The sequence below is a fragment of the Pecten maximus genome, chromosome 17, assembly GCF_902652985.1.
Source record: "Pecten maximus chromosome 17, xPecMax1.1, whole genome shotgun sequence".
NCBI classification, from domain to species: Eukaryota; Metazoa; Mollusca; class Bivalvia; order Pectinida; family Pectinidae; genus Pecten; species Pecten maximus.
The window spans coordinates 1,062,245-1,083,712 of NC_047031.1; the positions used below are offsets into that span (position 1 = coordinate 1,062,245).

The 21,468-nt window shown below is 36.5% G+C and overlaps 3 protein-coding genes across 4 annotated transcripts; 1 reads left to right on the top strand and 2 right to left on the bottom strand.

Annotated features, from left to right (window-relative positions):
- Positions 1 to 3,202: 3,202 nt before the first annotated feature.
- LOC117316006 lies at positions 3,203 to 5,720 on the bottom strand. Of its 2 annotated transcripts, none has more exons than XM_033870491.1 (4): positions 5,566 to 5,720; positions 5,395 to 5,422; positions 4,823 to 5,126; positions 3,203 to 3,529 (listed from the first exon to the last, which is right to left on the bottom strand). In XM_033870491.1, exons 3-4 carry the CDS (start codon positions 4,893 to 4,895, stop codon positions 3,225 to 3,227), a joined length of 378 nt encoding a protein of 125 aa, XP_033726382.1. In that variant the 5' UTR covers positions 4,896 to 5,126; positions 5,395 to 5,422; positions 5,566 to 5,720; the 3' UTR covers positions 3,203 to 3,224. The 2 variants fall into 2 exon arrangements, with proteins under 2 accessions (XP_033726382.1, XP_033726383.1); XM_033870492.1 differs by having other exon boundaries at positions 3,206 to 3,529.
- On the bottom strand, positions 5,708 to 8,588 carry LOC117315821 (probable serine/threonine-protein kinase pats1). Its single transcript, XM_033870221.1, has 5 exons — positions 8,522 to 8,588; positions 8,280 to 8,383; positions 7,689 to 8,038; positions 5,762 to 6,442; positions 5,708 to 5,726 (listed from the first exon to the last, which is right to left on the bottom strand). Exons 1-5 carry the CDS (start codon positions 8,586 to 8,588, stop codon positions 5,708 to 5,710), a joined length of 1,221 nt encoding a protein of 406 aa, XP_033726112.1.
- A 7,529-nt stretch (positions 8,589 to 16,117) lies between these two features.
- Positions 16,118 to 20,025, top strand: LOC117315011 (5-hydroxytryptamine receptor 1F-like). The gene is made up of 2 exons (XM_033869134.1): positions 16,118 to 16,734; positions 17,334 to 20,025. Exon 2 carries the CDS (start codon positions 17,748 to 17,750, stop codon positions 19,614 to 19,616), a length of 1,869 nt encoding a protein of 622 aa, XP_033725025.1. The 5' UTR covers positions 16,118 to 16,734; positions 17,334 to 17,747; the 3' UTR covers positions 19,617 to 20,025.
- The last annotated feature ends 1,443 nt before the right edge of the window (positions 20,026 to 21,468 follow it).

The window sequence follows — 21,468 nt, forward strand, 5'->3', positions numbered from 1 at the left end:
ACAACACAAAAATTGGATATATAAAGGTATAAATATTATAAAGGTTATTTCTATATCAACACAATTTATACACATTAAGCATGTATGTTTACATTCATGGCGTCATAATACATACACTTGAATTCATGTTAAACATAAGAAATACACATTACTTCAACCTATATAAACATAATTGTACAAATTATCTAAATAACAACATATTGCATACATATTTTTTTTCCATATACGCTTATTGTCTCTATAAAATAACAACAATATATCCACATGTGCTGGTAGTCGACCATGTGCTAAATTGCACTTGGTCTGCGTCCTCGTGCAATATAACGCAGGGTCAACTACCAGCACCTCGGGTCAACAACTATTTTTAACCCTAGCACGAGAAGGCATGGCATATTTGTTTCATTACATAATAACACATTTGCATTGTATTCCAAATAAAACTTTATTATCTTGTTTACATCAAATTAGCAATGTTTACTCACTGATAATGGACATGGACATTGGCGCAGTTATTGAAGTTAAATATCGGTTGTGGTTGCAAGAGATTTACTGTTTTCTGCTGTAACACCTGGGTTTGCTTTAGACTTGCAGTTTTTTGACAGCAAAGCCCCGTCACGAGACGATCTTCTGGACTTTTCGTCATCTCTAACAGATCCATGCCGTTAAAATCTCATTCATCACATAATATATGGTCTTGGTCTGAAATGACAAACAATCCCGATGTTTTGTTAATTTTAAATGAAGATATATATGTATGTACATGTTTTACATTATATGGTACGTGTATGATAAGACATTATCATACAACGAAAATGAAAAAATGTCATGATATTTACCCAGGTCTTTGTCTGTGATTTGGGTGATTCTTTCATGAAGAGCGTTGTTTAAAGATCTACTTTATGTCTCTTCACTGCAATATGCACTTCAACGTCTGAATAAACCGTGGAGGAATCTGAAGTTGTGGATGACTTTGGACACTCGCCTAGAATATCGATAAGGAATACTTTACTACAAATACTAGCTAGCTGCTAAACTTTCTTTATTTATAATCAGTTTTCTATATTTACCCATAACAAACTCAACTTTCTGTTAAAAACGTATGTTCAGTATCGTACCTGCAAGTACAACGTTGACTACGGATGACATCTTTCGCATGTGTGTCTCGTCAGTGCAGGGATAGGAACGAATACTGTTCGACCTATGACCAGATATGGCCATGATATGTCTGGCATCAAATCCTCTTTGGTCAAGAAGTGTGATGAATGTAGCTCTTAAATAATGGTTCTTGTATGTAGTTGACAAACCGGCCTCTCGGGACAGTGGCTTCATTTTCTCTCCAAGACTGTTGATTCCAAGTGGGGCGTTGCATACCAAACATCTCTGTGTGCTACGGGTTCAGGTCACTGCCAGAAATTCTCAAGAATGTTGTTCAGATGTGACAAATATTTTATAAATGACTTCAGAGGACACTTGGATTGATTTCCAGGTTTTTCGTACGTCCGTCCACCTTGGCTGTCGTTGTAATATCACCGGTGTTATTGTTAGTGGACATTTTACAAAAACTTTGTTCTCATGGTGTATCTTGGACATTATCTAGATAGTTTTCGTTTTAGTTTCTTCTACATTGCATGGAATACTTGGTTGGCTGGCTTAAAAACGTCACTATTGACGATATCGATGTTGTTGAATTTTTCAAAATGGTTTTTGAAAAAAGGTCATTACGTACTGTAATAAAACCATTAATTTCTTACTACAGAGCTCACCTTTTTTGGTACCTAGCACTTGCGTACAATGTCCGTAGCCCTTCCGAAATAGGTCTGATGAGAGGTCATTTATTTCACTAAGTGTTTTTCCAACGGCTCCAAATATGATGAATGAATACGCACCGAATATTGAATACTACATTTTGTACTCTTGCTGCTACTTCCCCAAGCGGTTTTTCAGGTTCATCCGTAGTTGCCGGAGCAAATCTATACGCCACTCTTGTGCAACGTAAGGGGGCCGATATCAACCAATTTCTCCGAGAATGCATTGCAGTTCCTACATAACACCGCATTGCACTCTGACGTTATTATCGCTTAACACGTAACCGTCCAGAAAAAAAGTTTTAGTGTACGTCACATGGCAATTGCCGTGTACTTTAACGTCTCCACATGGATATAGCAGAGAATACGTTATTTTTCCTCATCTAGAGGAAACAACACATTATGTGATAAAAACAATTACTTTCTAAACACAATGTATTCGCATTATTACTAAAAAGCGAAATGATATATATAGCAAACAAAGGATCATATAACACAACATGAATACATAAAGACAGTCGTGTGAAAAAAAATTATCTCTATAACAAAACAATTTATACATATTATACATTTATGTATACACAGGATTTCTGTGAACATAACGTATGCATAATGTATAGACATTGTCTCTATAAACAATACATAATCTTAATGTATGAACAGTTTATCTATATAGCCATAATGTATGAGTTTGCATTATCTTTATATACACAATCTCTACACAACATGTATATAACTATATACATATATAATATATCCAGACCGTATACACATTGTCTCTATAGAAAAATTGTACAGGTGTAAAAAAATGAACAGTGAACAAAACCGTTCTTCAACGCAGTCAAGCATAAAGATAAATCTACATCCATCACACAGATTGGACAGTACAAATTATCCTTATGTTAGACATATACCAGTAGATGTGCCTTAAAAGGTACTTTTAAACACAGTAATTGATCTTCTTTCTGTTCTTTTGTGCGGAATCATAAAATCATCAAGTACTCTGACCAGAAATATGTGTTCGTTGCACGCCGTTTATACCCATTGTTCCGTAATAATTATCCGTGACTTGATATTGGCTCTGTCAATCATCTCGCACGTCCGCCCTTACAGACACGGTAGGACATCATCGCACTGGGGCACATTATGGCGTTGCTTGTCTACATCAACAAAAAACATGTTTGATTAATAATTGATTCGAAGCTGGTACGCTGCATCTTTTTTGAAATTTGACATCCTTTTATAGAATTAAAAACCGCCTTCCTAAATATTTGTAGTAAAGAATGAGCTGGTTACAATGTAAAACACATGTCGAAATAAACAATAATAACCAAAATATATGTATATGAAGTATCATGTAAACAATTTGAAATAAAAGAGCCAGTTAAAGGAAAACAATAAACATTCAAATAGCAATACCTATGTGATCTCCAAGGCCGTGATTAGGGACTGCGTGTCCATGTTGAATTCCTGCATCGCCAGCAAAACTGTGTTCAGTGTTGGCCGAGGTTTGGTCTCAATAATGAACGCTTTTAGCAAGGCTTTGATCTTGTCACGAGTTGACTTGTTTCTGTACTGGTCATCAAACTCATCGATAGTTTTCGGCGGCAATCCAAGCTCCAGGAACAGGTTGAAATAAGCTTTAATATCCAACCATTCCACAATGACTGGAACATCTTTTGGCGACAGAATTTTCTGTAACCTTCCATCTGGTAATCTATCGCCTACAAAAGTAAAGGGATATAGCTCCCGTGATAAAGAGTATGTATTCTCCATTCATTTACTGTTTCCCACATGTATACATTTAGGATTTACTACTTTTATGTATATTTTTTCTTTCTTTTCTCAAATAGTCATTATTCTTTCAAACCTTTGGGCTTGAGTCCGAGCTCCAGAGAGAGGTTAAAATATGCTCTAAGATCTACATATTTTTCCAAGGACTATAACATATTTTAACAACAGTACTTTTAGTAACATACACTCTGGTAATCTATGGTCTACAATAGGCCATTGTGAAAAGTGAAGAAAAATAAGCAATAAACTACCTATTGTGAAATCACATGTTTTTCTATTGTAATGCATTATATTATTCTGATCTCGTGTAGTTCCAATTGTGTCACCGAATGCATTGTAGGTTATGTGGCGTCCGCAAAATGAAATGACACAGAAACATATCCAACCTTAGTTGCCAACATGATTATTTCACTCGTTCATATCGAATGTATGAATACATGCTGGTACCTACATTTCTTTATTCATGAAAAGGTTCAATTATGATATACATATTATGGAACATATTAGCTGCTCACACAAAACTAGGGCGCTCCATGAGTAATATATACATACATGCATATACCTTATCATTAACAAATGAAGCGGCAGTATAGAGTGACGGGTTTTAAAGAAAGAATACAAAAGTAGATGTTTGATAACATTTTATATTCTGCCCATACCTTCACAAATTCAACCTTTTATATTCAGTTTCCTTATTGGACTCAACTGTTTTCCGAATATGTCACTACTGTTCTCCTGTTACTGTAAATTGTTTTTCTCTTCTCTACGACTCCTTACCACATGTTTCTTTCTAACAGTCAATATTTTGTCCAACCTTCATCATTCATTACCTTAAACCAGAGTTACCATGTCACATATGTTAATTTATCCATCCTTCACGGCTTCTTTCCTTTAAACAAAGTGTCCCTGTTTCAGTCAATATTTTGTAAAATCCTTCACGAGTACTTTATACTTAGTTTTCTTGTTTCAGTCAATATTCTGTCAATCCTTCACGAGTACTTTATACTTAGTTTTCTTGTTTCAGTCAATATTCTGTCAATCCTTCATGAGTACTTCATACTTAGTTTTCTTGTTTCAGTCAATAGTTTGTCCAACCTTCACGGCTTCTTACCTTTAAACATAGTGTCTCTGTTTCAGTCAATATTTTGCCCATCCTTCATGAGTACTTCATACTTAGTTTTCCTGTAACAACAATTCTTTGTCAATCCTTAAAGACTACTCACCTTTAAACAAAGTTTCCCTGTTACAGTCAATTATCGTCGACAGCTCTTTAAAATCCATCCCGTGTTTCGACATTGCCTCGGCTACAGTCACGAATTTAATATTCGCATTCGCTTTGAGCAGTTGAAGGAATACTTTTGTAATCTGAGACCTAAAAGAGAGATGGCGGTTCTCTTCTCTTTCCTGCTCTATCGTCGCAATAGGACAGCTCTACGAAGAACATCTGGTATGCACTGCCAATATATTTGGAAACTCTTCCAACCTCTTTATATGTCAGTTTTCTGTCCGGTAGAGTAGCTTTCAAACCTTAAGCACGAATGAATCAATAAAGTAAATAATGATCATTAAATCTAGGAAGGTGTCGAATTCAATTCCAGGCACATTCTCAAAAATTATATCAAGACTTGTGAACATCAGTAGATAACAACCATATCATATCATAATGAATCATAATTATGTAAAACCTAACTCAATTTCATATTAGTTCAACTGTTTGTGCTATAATACCTTGTAATATCAGGAAAAAGAATGACAATAGCGAACAGTATAAATTGATACAAATCAATTGACTCACCATAAGCAAGCGTTCCAGTGCGATTCGCCTGTAATACAAAAGCAAAAAAAAAAAATAATAATAATAATAAAAGATCACAAGCAGTGATTAATATGATTACAGAAACTTAGCATGCTAATCAGTATAAATCGTTACATGAATCATAAAAACATAGTCACATAAGATACATACCCGTTGATTTGGATCTTGAAACCACGTATATATGTCATCTCTGTCGATCCAATCATAGCCATTTGAGCCGAGACACCGAAGGCGTGGGAAGTTCTGGAGTTCGTCTACCTTCACCATCATGTCATTCGGTGTGAACCGATAGTCATTGTGGAGGTAGAATTCTAGATGACTTTGACGATTCTGTTCAAGAATGCGCTGTATGAGAAAGTGTAGTATCTTCAGTAAGTTTATTCCAGCTCCTTTTGTTAGTTTATCCGTATCTCTCTTGAACATTGTGATCTTCATGGCATTGTCCCTGCAGTTGATGACCGTGTTCCACAAAGCATCCACCGTCAGACTAGCAAAGCCGCGCTGGATGAACTTTGAGCCGTCATACTCGGGTTCCTTCAGTCGCTGGAACCTGTGTATACAGGAGGCAATCATCTTGTCCCACACTGCCTGTGGGATGAACGGGTGTTTGAACATGAGACAGAGAGTGACAGTGGTGACAGTATTAGGATCATCAAGTATTTGTTGAATCATCTGAGGATCCGCAGTTTGTAGCATACTTGGCACTATAAAGTAGTCAACCTCTACATTAGGATCATCTGAGACTGGCTTTGCTAGAAGACTAAGGGTTTCCATCACGATGTTGAGTGTATCCATATCATCAAGGAACCTGTCTTTCCAAAGCTGTGTGAGGAATTCCACGGACAGAACACCAGTTTTTTCATATTTTGTCCACTCAAGTTTCATTTTCGGCGGTAGGTTGACTTTGAACTTTGGTGCTGTCATGATTGCCTTGAAGGCATCGATGACCCACTGGGGCTGAAGAATTGCGAAAGGGTTTTTGCTATAGAGATCAAAGCAGAGAAATGACCCCGCGAATTTTAAGGCCCTGAAAAACAAAACATTAATTTTCATATGAAAATAAATAACTTTAGTAACGTATTTGTACAACATACATCTTTAATATAATTTTAGCAATAAATGGATGAAAAAGCGAAATCAGTGGGGGTTTAGTGGTAACACCACTGCTTTTCACCTAGGCGGCCGGGGTTCGATTCCCTGATCGGACGTAAAAAGGTATGGTGTCACCTGCCCGACCACGTGGATTTTCCTCGGGTACTACGGTTTCCTTCCACAGTAAGACCCCTCATTCCATCCGGACCAACAAGCGTTATTAATATAAGCTAATGTGACTTGTTTTGTCATTGTTGTAAGATAGATAAAGTTTACATTCATTTACAAGCGAAATGTCGTTATTGAAGACTGGATCCATAAATTCATATTTGAAACTTGAGTTTTGTTAATTGTGGTTTCTTTTCCAGGAAACGTTATTCAAACTTAACGACATCATGTTCCAATATATCCTAAAACAGTAACTAATTGCATATTTGAAACTTGACAAAGTTTTGTCACTGCGCACATTCAAACTGAGATCGTGGCGACCGTATCTCGACCAACAAATAACTGTGCAGTAACGCGCCATACGAATGCAATATTTGATCGTATGTTGTATAAATCGCTTCGAATGCAGCGTTGAAGTCAATGTCAACGCTTTATCGAGCAGACGACAGACTTTGTGAATATAATGTGTCCACGAAAGTTACACATATTCTTTCGTAATGGATAAGGATCGTTTCGGCTGCCATGTTTAATGAGGAGATATTTACATATGGTATCGAAACCACGCTAGTAAGTAATTAAAGAAATTTCACGTCCGCCCGATATTGGAGTCAAGTTCTAGTCTCACGTGTTGTTCTAGTAGTACAGCAACGTCGATTGAGGATAACAACAGCCGGCATGTAGCTTAAGTTTGTCGTGATTATCTGACATCAAACTATATTCACACACTCGACCGGCAATGAACTCTAACCGATTAAACATTTACATATATATTTATGGGACGAGATTGACAGAATGACAGACGTAGGTCGAAGGCATCCAATTAACGTCACTTGGTTGACGTAAGCGCTTGATAGCAATCAGCGCTGGCAATGATCTGACTAATTAAATGCACTAAAGAGTCCGCGCTCCCCCTGAAACCTAAGAAGGCATTAACAATAACTTTTGGTTAAGAACGATAGTCAAGGAGTGATGTCCTTAAATTAACCAGATTTATCTAGGGACAGTAAACATACCTTAGAAAATCCATGACTTCGATTTCAGCCAATGGCACCGGTAAATGTCGGTTGACGTTTAGCAATTCTTCATATGTCAGGATGATTTTTCCTCTGTTCTTTAACCGGACGAGTTCGTGCTCCAATGCCACCCATCTCGCGGGCTGAGCCTTTTGCCACTGGGACTGAAGTGGCGCAACATCAATAAGCGTTTCCCACATTGCTTCGTAAACGTCCTTGTTAATTGTAGAGTCATTAAGATCGGCAATAGGGACCATGTCCTGAACATGGTTTTGCATGATCGCACACAACTGTGGGTTCTCTTGTAGCTTTTCCAGCACTTTTATAAACTCTTCCTCCTGTTTTTCTTTCTGTGTAAAAATAAGTTTATATTAGTTTTTGATTTATTTCGGAAACATCAATGATATGCGAGTCATTATATAAATAAACTCATTGTATTGATATATTACCTGTTTATAACATTACATGATATTAATATATAAAAGTAAAATGAAATTGTGTCACATCATTGATACATAGATTATCACTCGTCGCCGTTCATACTAGAAATTGCACTATCACATGATTTGCTATACAGTTTGTAATGCTTACATTTGATGACACCTGGTCAAGGTGGGAGCCGACCAAGATTATAGGCGGCGTTCTTTTGTCAATAGCATAGGTAGCAATGTTTTTCAGCCAATGCTCTGTTATTTCTGTTAACATAGATAACAACATCCAAGCAATTGGCTACAATAGAATAGCAAAATAGACAATAGAACGTTGGGGAAAAGGGGGAAAAGGAAAAAAATTCGGGTGAATTTAAAAACAGAAATCAGGTCGTAACGAAATACCGTAGCATGTCGCTGATCTGCTCGGATCCAGACACATCGCAACGTCGAACACTACTACGAAAACCATGTTGCTGGACATGAAACAATGATGTGTGTTATAGAACACCTTTTCTCCGCCAAAAGCATAGATTGTGACGTAACCATTCAATTCCTCACTACTTTCTTCTGGCCTGGTGTGCATTATCTCCCCAATAACTTTTCTTTGTTCAGGAGCTAATTTAGGGAGCTCTGCAAAATATATACGGTGTTATAGTCATCAAGTTGTGATATTTCTTCCATTTTGAAAAAAAAAATGAAAAATGCGTTCTAATATTTCCATGTTATCTTTCTTCAGAAAACAGTTAAATTTTGTTCACTGACATGACGTCCGTATAGTATTTACTGGGATACTATTTTCATAATGAACAACTTACTTTTTTGCCTCCTTCCGAATGGAAATTTCGATAAGAATTGTTTTAGTCTGTCCATCGTGCCTGTAATATATAAAAGATTCAAATAACCAGCTACCTATCGGAAAATAAAAGCGATCTTCTCACACAGCGATATAATGGCTAGTGGCTCAGTATCCATGCTTTAATTGAACATTTGTCATATAATCGATTATATTTTTCTGATGTTCAAGCATTATGTACTTTTAGTTATACGCCAAAATGCCTCATGTTATTTACAGTTTCTCGGTAGATTTGTTCAATATATAAATTATATTTCTATAACAAAGATTCGTATGATATGACGTTTTTATGTGCCTTACATTCCATCTGTTTCGCTAACATGCTATTTTGAGATTGTTCTAAAAATCGAAGTAGTCAATTTTGCCATCGGACCGTATCGTTAAAGGACCAGATTAATTTAGATTACACGTTAAGACCATGTCATGTGACTTGCTAATGTCTCAATTCTGTTACTATGACACAAAATGTGCCGCCCGGAAATTGTTGGAAACAGTCCGATAATTTGCTTACCCATCATTTCTGAATGAAATAAATGACATTCATTAAAATTCGTTTCAGAATGAATACATATAGAACATTTCTAGTCATGATTTTACAGGTCCGGCGATGTTCCCACAACCACAATACAATGTTTATCATACTGGGGTATTAACTGCATGCCTTGACTATTTAATCATAAACTGAAAAGTTGTAGTTGTTTTGAAGTCAATGTTATAGTAGATGTTGTCTCTCACCGTTGAACATACGGGGTGTCTGCCTTTTGGTAATGGCAGTTGAAGACACGAACTACATAGTACTATTAACTTTAGACTACGTGTTTTTTTTTTTTTTTTTTTTTTTTAATAAACGTGTGATGATTACATAGTTCAGCGCATTGACAAGTAAGTATACAACAATTGCCGACAATTTATTCATAATAAGAGGTAAGACGGAAGACGCAAACTCGAAAGGCGTAAACTTATGTCATAGCCATCGAATCACTGACCCTATATCTCGAACTGTGTTTACCTACATACGATGCTTTATCGAATATGCCTATGCCGACCGAAACTTCTGAAGCAATCACATCGCTACCTATTGTCGTAAACCCTCTCTAAACCCTCTGTATCATTAGTCATAATGATAATACAGCAATTCAAAATCAAATTATGATAATGCTTATTCGTTACGTCGTAATAGCAGTATGCTTCAGTGTTTCCATAAACCAGTTTGTGTGCTATTCATAGTAATATATAATAAAATGAGTCCGTCAGGTACGTTTGAGAGGTTTCTTTTCAGTTCCACAAATTAACACTAACTTGACAAGTACTTTTTATAAGCAGCACCGGACTACATAGCTGACATTACTATTGACATCGCTTTTAGTTTATATATCATAATAGACACTAATTAATTTGTAAATTATATAGTTTATAATATGCTGTCTAGAGCATCAACCTACGCAGTTATTATACTAACTAACCACACTACATCAGGCTGTAAATACTTTACATAACTTATTATAACAATAACAATAGCAAATAGCATAGTTGGATTGATACGGAGATCATTTGTGTATTTAGATGAATCAATGTTTACATTACTATTTAAAGCACTAGTAAGGCCCCATCTTGAATATGCTGCGAGCGTCTGGAACCCTTTCAGAATTAACGATATTGATCTGATTGGAAATGTGCAGAGGAGGGCAACTAAACTCATCCCAGAACTTAAAAACGCTATCGTATTCGGAACGTTTGGAAAGATTAAATCTTCAAACACTTTCACAACGGAGAACTAGAGGAGATGTCATCAATGTTTTTAAAATAATGAACAATATGTACGATAGTCGAGTAACGAAAAACTTTTCCAAATGGACAATAACAACAGAACTAGAGGTCACTCCCACACAATTTTCAAAAACGATGTCGACGGGATGCAAAGAAACACTTCTTTAGCTATCGAATTGTTGATCTCTGGAACAGTCTTCCCCAACATGTCATAAATGTAGAAACTGTTTATCAGTTTGAAATCCTGTTGGACAATTATTGGAAAAATAACCGGTTTATATATAAAGAACACTAATCTCCAAATGCTACATGTACATTGCACCGGACTGATATTATTTAATTATTATTTCTTTGTAATTTACTGGATATGGATATAGAGGCTTTCAGCCTGCGTCCATAATGTTTCCTAATAAATCCTAATAAATACCATGCATCCCGAAAGTGTACCATACATTACCCGTCTTTTTTGTTACTGCCGACGCAGTTGGCTGAAGAGGGCCTACGGAGGCCGCCAGAGTCGATGGTCTTTTTTTATCTTCGGTACCATGCTCTGATTCATTAACAGTCCCTTTAGTAGAAGTCTTGTCTTTCTGATGTTTGTCAACTATCTGTTTCAGTCGCGGACGACTAGCCGCTATTTCGCCATTTTCGTCCAGCTTTTTACGAAATCCGGTGTGAGTGTTGTATGCTAAATAATTTACGTAAAAGTCGGCATTATCCGTCGACCCCGGTCCCTCTTTCGGTATAGCTTCTTGTTTGATTTGTTTAACTAAACACGACTTGCCGACACCTTTATGGCCAACCACAGTAATAGTAATATTCCTGGGGTTGTCCATGGTCTCCGCTATTCCGTATGTATAGTCCTGCTGCTGCTTCTGTATTTGCCCTAAATAAAATTAAATCAATATTTAGCATTTGATAAAAAAGATTAATGAAAGTCTCATATCCCTGCATATTCATTATAATTATAATCATTGTAATGAATATGTATTGTACCCACTAAGAACTTGCATTTTTGTTTTAACAATCCTCAATATATTAAAACAGCAGCAAAGTTTCATATTTACATGTGCTAAAATAACGCTGAAGACGTAAGTACTCGGATCATATTTGATACAAACAAGGGGACAGTGATAATTTTGCATTGTTTTGTATTTTATATTGTTATATGTTAAATACATTGATCGTTTACACAATTCAACGGGCGAAAACAGACCAAAGGAAACAACTTTTGCAAACAAGCTACAATAGGTTTTACATAAAAAAATACGTTCTATATAACAAATGAGTCAGAATATAGATTTAAATCACGGCCCATCCATTTTATTCTATTTTCCCGAGGATTTTTCAATAATTAAAAATGATACATGTCTTCCTGTGGGATCCATTCTGATTCGTTATTTATCAGCAATATGTCGACATTACACCCCATCGGAAAATTTTCAGTATTGTTATTTATGGAATCCTCTATTCGGCAGAAAATATTTTCCGACTCGGTTACAGGTGTTACATCAGTTTACTTTATCAAATATTATTTATTAGATTATATAAAACTGAATGTTTGGTGTCTTACCTTGCTTATTTTTGTAAAAAAGGTATCCATTCTTTCGTTACATTGCTGTCTTTTGTCGGCTTTTACTTCAGCTCAATCCATTTATCAAACATTGGAGTGTGTTTTGCCGCCCTTGGATTTGGATTTGGAAAGTCGGCCATTTTGCCGAGTGTGTTTTCCTGGATCGAGGAGGTTGTTGCCCCAGTAACTGGCAAAATAGCGGGCGTAGTTTTCTTTGTGATAACCGCGTTGACTTCAGTTAATCCTGTTATTATGGGAAATATGATGGAAAACTTGACCGACATTTGGTTTGTGTTACTGTTACTTGGGGAGAGTACATTATTGTTCCTCGCGTACATAGCTACTGTGGTGTTATCTAAATACATTGTATCTGATTATGGGTATACGTACAATAAAACAAGCGAATTTACTGAACCTTCTCTAACAGATCAACAGGAGGTTACAGATGATACGATTTGACTTGAAACACCCAATATAACGTGTTGTTGAACACCGTTTTTCGTGTTTCTAAATGTCGTTTATGGGACGTTTTATTTCCGGCGCTGAGCAATGTTCTTTCGATCGCTTTGTTTTAACGATACACAAGAGTGTTTAAGTGTTCCTACATTACATAGGAACGTTCAATACAAAACAAGTTGTCCTTGTCTGCATTTCAATGTTCACAACATCGTGCTTGCTGAATAGGCATCTAAAATGAAAGTACATATTTTCTTTTGTATAACGCCTGCATTTTTAGGCCACTTGTACATTTAACTACACCACGTGACTGGTAAATACAACAACATTAAAACCCTTAGAACTTTTTCTAAAATGCTAGGTATTTGTATTTTTCTTAATATATATTATTTGGGGAATCAGTTCGTTATGTTTAAGTCGTATTTTTCTTATAAAATACGATAGTAGATTCGAATAATGAATCAGCCGCCACTAGAGAGGATAGGGGATTTATCATCTTATGTTCAATTATTATATTTCTCATAAAACACGATAGGAAACTCGAATAATGAATCCAGCAGCGGATTGGGGATTTGAATAAGGAACCCCGTACAAGTAGTGGATTTCGGATTTTAAATAACGAAAGTGTTCTTTTGGTGTACAGAGACGAAAGTACGAAGGAAGTGGCCATCAGATGACGAATTAAAAAGTAAACATAATAAACTGAATCTTAACCCGCTGTTGCCAGCGGATGCACTATTTGAATCCCCTATCATGTTTTATAAGATAAATACGAATCAAACATAAAAAGTGTAATTCCCATTCCGCTGTTGCCAGCGGATGCATTATTTGAATCCCAACGTCAAATGTCAATCATACGAAATATCAATTAACACAAAGAACTGAATCCCCATCCCGCAGTTGACAGGGGGTTCGTTTTTCAAATTTTCAATCAAACATAACACTTATATGTTACTGAATCCGCAACCTGCTTCTGCAGCGGATATGTTATATTGATCCCGACGTCAAAATGTCAAAAGAAAGAAATATCAATTTAACAAAAATAACTGAATCCCAAATTCGCTTCTGACACTCTGCCCACTATAAAGGATTTATTATAAAAAAAAGTCTCATTTAATATAGTCCATGTTGGATACAAGGTTACACTCGATGTGAATGTTTAGATCATATTATAGGAACACTTTAGTGTTTTTTAGTGTCGAAAGGCGTCGTAGACAGGAACAAAGATCACTGTACGAATACAAATTAATTAAATCTATAATTCGCAGATGATTTTTAAACATACTGTATTATGAAAAACATTTCCAGTTATACGTACAAGTTTGTTAATGAAATATTGTGTTAACACCACGGACTCCATCGTTTCCATGACAGTGGATAATGTCTTTTTTTCACGAATGCGGTGACAGAGTGAAGGTATGATTCTTATGTGTAACTTGTCATTTGTCGTAAAACTCTATTCATAGCTGTATCATTTTACGCCGCTGTATTATATCTCATACATTCAGGCATCGAAAATTAACAAAAACACTATCAATTACAAAATGCATTCTTCATGTCAGACAGTGCAGATGCTGCGCGGAATCTGTAAACAATGTGACATCATTGGAATGTTGAAGTTGCAACAAAGTACAACAATGTATATTTTATATGAATGTACTATTGAATATAACAGGATGAGGAACAACTTTAACAGGGATGCGTACACTCACCATGTCTGAACACAAGAATATGAATCAAGGTTCGGTGCAATGTCGCGTAAAGACTTATATTACATATGCTACCTATAGTATTAATCGAACTGTTCATCGCCTCGCTGTACAATTTAGAAAGAGACGATGCTTTTATGATTAAACAACTACAGATATTGTGTCATTACGGGAACTTTGGTTTGGTTTGTTTTTGTTTAACGTCCTATTAACAGCCAGGGTCATTTAAGGACATGCCAGGTTTTGGAGGTGGAGGAAAGCCGGAGTACCCGGAGAAAAACCACCGGCCTACAGTCAGTACTTGGCAACTGCCCCACGTAGGTTTCGAACTTACAACCCAGAGGTGGAGGGCTAGTAATAAAGTGTCGGGACACCTTAACCACTTGGTCACCGCGGCCCTTTATTACGAGAACAAACTACACACAACCCCGAGGCTTTAGCTCAATGACAGACAATACAAGTAGGAGGAGCAGTTAAAATATCTTAAACAGATGTCTGCGACTCTAATTGCTGGCTACCTGTTTGATAAGGTTATGTAACATTCATACAAATAAGGCAAGTGACTTGGTTGTTTCTAATGCATTACATATCTTAATTACCTTGTATCTGAGGCTAAAACAATGCCCATTTGTTTCATATTGAATATTACTGACATGGGGTATGTGCGGTGTGTATGTTAAATACGACATACGAATTTTAATATTAGACTTTTTTCTGTCAATTTTCTTTATCTCGGAGTCAGATAATGCAAATACTGGCTTCACTCGAGACAGATAGGATAGCATTTGTTACATTAAATAACTTGGGATACTTTTTTTCCTGATCCTATTTAGTTCGAGACAATGGGTTTCGACTATTTTTCTCAAAATGTTATTCTTGAAGTGAATTAGGTAATGCATTTACACAATTTACATATCAAAACTGCGTTACTGTTCAGACTTAACGCATGTTATAAATGTCATTTGTAAATTAAGCCATGCAAACATATCAAATCTATTGAACTAAGGGTCATTATCGCCTTCTAATCCAAATCTTACCCATTCTTTTTACCTTTTACATGTTATCGGTTTCCTCATACGCCCTAGGCATTTTGACCAGCCCTAGATGGACACTTTGGCTCTCCTGTCTCACTCTGAGTGGTGCTAGCTAATATCCTGTGAGATGTTGCACGATCCTCTACATTCACATTGATGATGATAACAGTTTTAATGAATATTATAGCAAACTTTACATAAGGTCAAATGTCCGTGCAAAGGTCTTGCCTCAAATAAACTGAAGAGCAATATGCGAAATATGTATTAAATAAAGGTACTGCTGAACACAACACATGTATAATCTTCTATATTGTCTTTTACATCGATAGTATAACGTGTTTAACAGCACAGGACAAATGATAAATAATTTATTTATATGCAAGTATACCAAAAGGTACTGAAAAAAGGCAACATGTTTCCGAAATATGAGCGTTTGGTAAAGGTCTCGCTCCCACCGGTCAAAATTTCTAGCTAAAGATGGCGTAATGACAAAACGATAGCACTATTTCAGAAAAAAATGTCAACCATAATGAGTGAGATATTATCGTCTCAATCCTTTGAGGACGATAAATAAACTGCAAAATACGAGACTCATGTTTGTCAACATGTTATATTTGACTTGGGGTCGAGATCCTCCAGTTTTAATGCAAAGTAGATGAAAAGTGTTTTTTTTTTTTTCTCTCTCTTTATTTTTTTATTTAAACATTGACACACAAAAAACAGTGAGGTCATCAACCATACCGGCCTTGCCGTATAAAGTGTCTGTTCCACAATCAGAAACTGAAAGCATGGTATCACATAGTCTCACATTTAAAATAGCCACTATTTAAATCAGTAAATAACTCGTTACATAGTAGGACTATGTTTATGATTGTGGTATTCGAAATGTCAAACTCGATGACAGTGTGAACGAAAACAAAATTGTATCGGGTTTATTTATTTTAAATAAAACATAATTCAACGCACATTCTGCTGTTGTATAGTAATGTTTAAACAGCTGTTGGGATATAGAGCGGATCAAGTAAATTAATCATGCGTGTTTTAATCAACTGCATCTGTATGATGTAACAGTGTTATTACATTGTATTTTGGTTTCACTACGTTCTGAGTCAAGTTGTGTGTCATAATCATCAAATCAAGATGTGGTTGTAGAGGGATGCTATTCATAACGCCATGTCATAATGTTTGGAGAAGATGGTGGAGAGCATTCTGTGAAAAGATAGGTGAGAATTTGTTATACACTTTAACATTTATACCAGTATCAGTTTTCTGTCGAATTGTAAATACTGTAGTAATGAAAAAAATATTAAAAATTTAATATATGAGTATGGTGATAACTCTTTGCATAACTAGACCATAACTAATGTGCTACTTGATATTCGAATACTAATCTACACCAGTTACGATTTCAATAAGACATGCAATATATAAAACTCACAAAACAATGTAATTACATGATGGATATCCTACCACTCAACTCACCTTAATCACAATTAAATATTATCTGACATAAACAAAGTCTATAGCAATCTACGAGCTCGTAATAAGAAATGATGTGTCAAAACATATGGTTTCCGCTATATCGGAGACACAGTTTGTAACGCCCAAAATTCGATTCAATAGTATTCAAAAGTACCAACAATGTACACAACTTAAGGAGCTTACCGAACGTAAAAGAAATTCTCGGATGTTAATACACAATTACTGGCAATGCATCAGAATACCTGCATCACATCTCTTTGCCCGATTCAGTCACAATATGATGTTTTACTGCTGTGCGGTTTAAAAAAATCAGTTTGAATTTTGTTTTTCAAAATTCCAGGTGCAGCGTTGCTCAAAGGTTCAGAAAGACGATAGTTACCTGGTCGAAAACAACGAAGTGTAAGAATCAAGTCAAGAATATCATTCATTACTATGCCGCTACAAGGAGACCAAACATACAGACGATTTATGGTCAGGTTTCCGATTTCCTAGAATTGGAAATTAGGCAACTATCCAGGGGCCATTTTCCCAAACGTCTCCAAAGGTTCCACAAATAGCATATATAGAGCGGCTAGAGCACCTCCCTGGATTGGTTTTCTATTATGGCTGGTTTACACAAGGAGGTCAACCAATTTATTCACAGGCCAAACCGATCATACAGACTTATTTGATGCGATTTCGGAAAGTGATGGACATCTGGAACGTTCTCAATTAATCAGGAGTGTGCCATTATTTGCCCAACTCAACGTGTATCATGCTGAACATTTCTGGAGATACACCCGTACCATCATCGGACATTTCCGGTAACCGGATATTCTCAGAATGGAAGATTGTGTTTCTCTCGGTCGTTCTTATGATGACTATTATGACGTTTATTGGAAACATATTTGTTATTACGTCCGTTCGACTTGAGCGTCGGCTTCAAACTCCGACCAACTATTTGACACTGTCCCTAGCAGTTACCGACCTTCTAGTATCGGTCCTTGTTATGCCATTAAGTCTCATTAATGTGATAAGCCACAACATTGTTCTTATTCCGTTCGTCTGTCACGTGTGGATAATCCTTGATGTCAGTCTTTGTACCGTGTCCATATTCCACCTGCTGGTGATCGCTGTCGACCGATACCGATCAGTGACTAATATCAATTATCGATGTAGAAGATCTACTCGTAAGATTTTTGTTATGGTAGGTATTTGCTGGAGTGTGGGTCTGGTGATAGCCATCCCACTTGTGGTTGGAGTTTTTGACCCTAAATATGACCCCAGCATCACAGGTCAATGTTTGATTGACCAAAGTGTCGTTTATACATTATTTTCAACAATATTTGCTTTTTACATTCCAGCTTTTGCTATGGTTACCATTTACTATAATATCTATAAAATTGCTAAATCGAGCATCAGAAAAACATATTTCAAAAAACTTCTTATAAAGGAGGATAAACAAATTCGTAGAAGTAGTGCACCCGAGTTCCGAAAGTCCAGTAAAAGACGACATCGGACGAGTTTCGCCAATTTTCGATATCATTTTGGTCGCTCTCATGAAAGTTTCGAAAGCTCCCGATCCCACTCAAGTGCTTGTGAAACGGTCAGCTCATGTGTCCACGTAAATCGTTCCAATCTTCCAAATTCTGACTTATCACAAGTTCATAACCGGAGATGCCTTTCACGGACAAGTCTAGACAGTTCTAAAATCCCCTCGTCTTCGATAAAATCTAACAGTCTAAGATCGCCATGCAGTATCGATAGTTGTGATACAGACAGTGGATATACAGACTGCCATTCTAGTGTTGATGGTAATCGTGAAAACATTGACGTTCATCAGCCAGATACCAGTGAAAACATCACCGATTACGAAGATCAAATTGTCTGTTCTTCATCTAAGCTTGGCAATCCTCGAAGTACTGAAAGGCGTTGCGCTTGCATGAATGATCGTCGTGAAAACTCGAGCTTTTCTTGTTCTGGTTTCTACAATCATCGGGAGAGTGCCGACTGTTCTGACACTAGTTTCTCTGATCACGTTATTGATACCATTCATTCCCGTGCCAGTATTGACGGTCGCTGTATTAGTTTTAGCAACTCTAGTTTCGTATCGAGTAGTAAATCATCAAGAAAATCAGCAACAACACTGGAAATCAAAAATAAACAAATCTCTAAAATTGATGACGAAAACAAACCTCAAACCATAAACCACTCCCCACTGCATGTGAGGAGAGGAGCTAATTCGGTGGATAAAGAGAGTATGCAAATATTTACTATTGGAAACGATGACAATTTAGAAAATAACTCAACAATATGTTCAGTCCGTCGTGGTAACGTTCTAAACTTATCCGAAGAGAAAAAAAGGCATGAATCGAAGAGGGAGAGACGAGCTGCACGAACTCTCGGAATCATCACGGGGACATTCATCATATGTTGGCTACCATTTTTCATCGTTGCTTTGATATCACCATTGATTAACAGCAAGGTCAATGTTCCGGAATCTGTTCAGAATTTCGTTCTTTGGCTTGGCTATCTAAACTGTCTTCTTAATCCCATTATATATACCGTGTTTAATCCTGAGTTCAGAAAAGCCTTCAGAAAATTATTATTCTGCAGGTATTGCAAAACCCGCAGAATAAATTAGTACATGGATATCTGTGTACAAACAACATAAAATGTCATAACCGGCCTGGATTCAAGATTACTCGGTCATGTTGAAGTTTAATCATGGGTAATTTTTGTGAATATACTCTAGAGCCCTTTTTATTTATATTGTATCGATTGTGATGTGGTGTTGGTTACTTTGTAATTAACTATCAATATGACCGGCCGATATCAAAGAGTCTGCAGTGTCCTTGATTTCATGTTCGATATTGTATATCCCACCGACATGGTTAATACAAGCTCTTTGCGTATTTGTGTAACTAATAAAACTGCATATCAAAATCGAAACGCTATTACTTTATAATAACAATGACGTTATCAATGGCGACCAATGACCTGAAGTTATTCCAATTTGTCAATTCAAATTAAGATATTCATTAAAGCAATGTCATGCCAGAAACTAATGATTAATTTGATTTTCATTTTATAGATATATAGAAAGACAACGACATATACAGAAAGACAGATATAAGGTTTTGTTTGGTTTAGTTAGGTTTGCTTTATTTAGCGTCCTATTAACAGCCATGGTTATTTAAGGACGTGCCTGTTTTAGGCGGATGAAAGCCGGAGTATCCAGAGAAAACCACCGTCTACGGTCAGTAACTGACAACTGTCCTACGTAGGTTTCGAACTTCGTTAGTGCTCAAACGTAATATAGAGTTTATTCCTGGCTCGCTGTGGATATCAGCGTACCTCTTTAATTCAAGTCTTGTATTAATATTAGCTCTCCATCCTAATAATAAAAATCATACGAAAATCTAGTTATGAAATGCATCCAGCACGTTCTTTGAGGTACGAATATATTCAGGACATAGTCATGAATAAACGATTCTATATTAATTTTAACCATTAGGATATATATATCAGGGAGGAATCCTGTTACAATTGTTAATGAGCTACTGTACATCAACTGACAAAGCCTAGTTATAAAAATAGTTTGCCACAAGAACTTAACACCATCTAAGCACAATTTATTCAAAAACAATCATTTCCGTCTCTCCACTTCACCCGACATTTCAAACGATCCTAAGCATTGGACTGTTATGTAACAAAACACCATATGGTTTACAATAGTTAATTTTATTTGTACTTCACGTTGTGTCTATTGGGTTATAAAGTTTATCACATATATGTCCTTGGTTTGCTCTCACCCTCACCTCCGCGTGTCCTTTCTTCTCCCTCTCCCGTTCGTGCTTCTCCCTCTCCCGTTCGTGCTCTCCCCAAGGTAGTTCTCCCTTCCCCGTCCGGGGGAGCTCCCTCTCTTTCAGTGTTCTCCTTTTGTTCTCCTCTTACACCTTTTGCTTTCTCCCTCTATATCTAATCTCCCGTGTACTTAAGTTTAGCAACGTTCCTTCCACCCCGCCTCTCTGCATATAATTAACATTGCATGTGCGAAAACATGTGTACCTTATCCTAGCTCCCCCTCCAAGTAATCTATCTACTATTGTCATCGCTTATCCTGACTATAGCAATACCATCTAAGATTGGAGTGATCCTTTTCCTGTTCTATCACTCAGGAAACCACGCGGCCTACACCCCTGAGCTATGTATCAAATTCTACACACAACCTGTCAATCATCGGTGTTGTTTTCCTTAGTCGAGTATTGCATGACTTCTGACCTGCTCTCTCTGATAATTACTATTTTAAATGATGTATTAAACTTATACATATTCTAAGTCCATTTTGTTACAGTTACTGCTGACGAGGAAGTTTTGGGGAGACCAATACAGCGTCTACATGCGTACCTATGTGTACGTTCTAATTCTTCTACAGCTTTCTTGGTGTTAGAGTTCCAAAGCTCTCAACCATACAACATACATGAATAAACAAT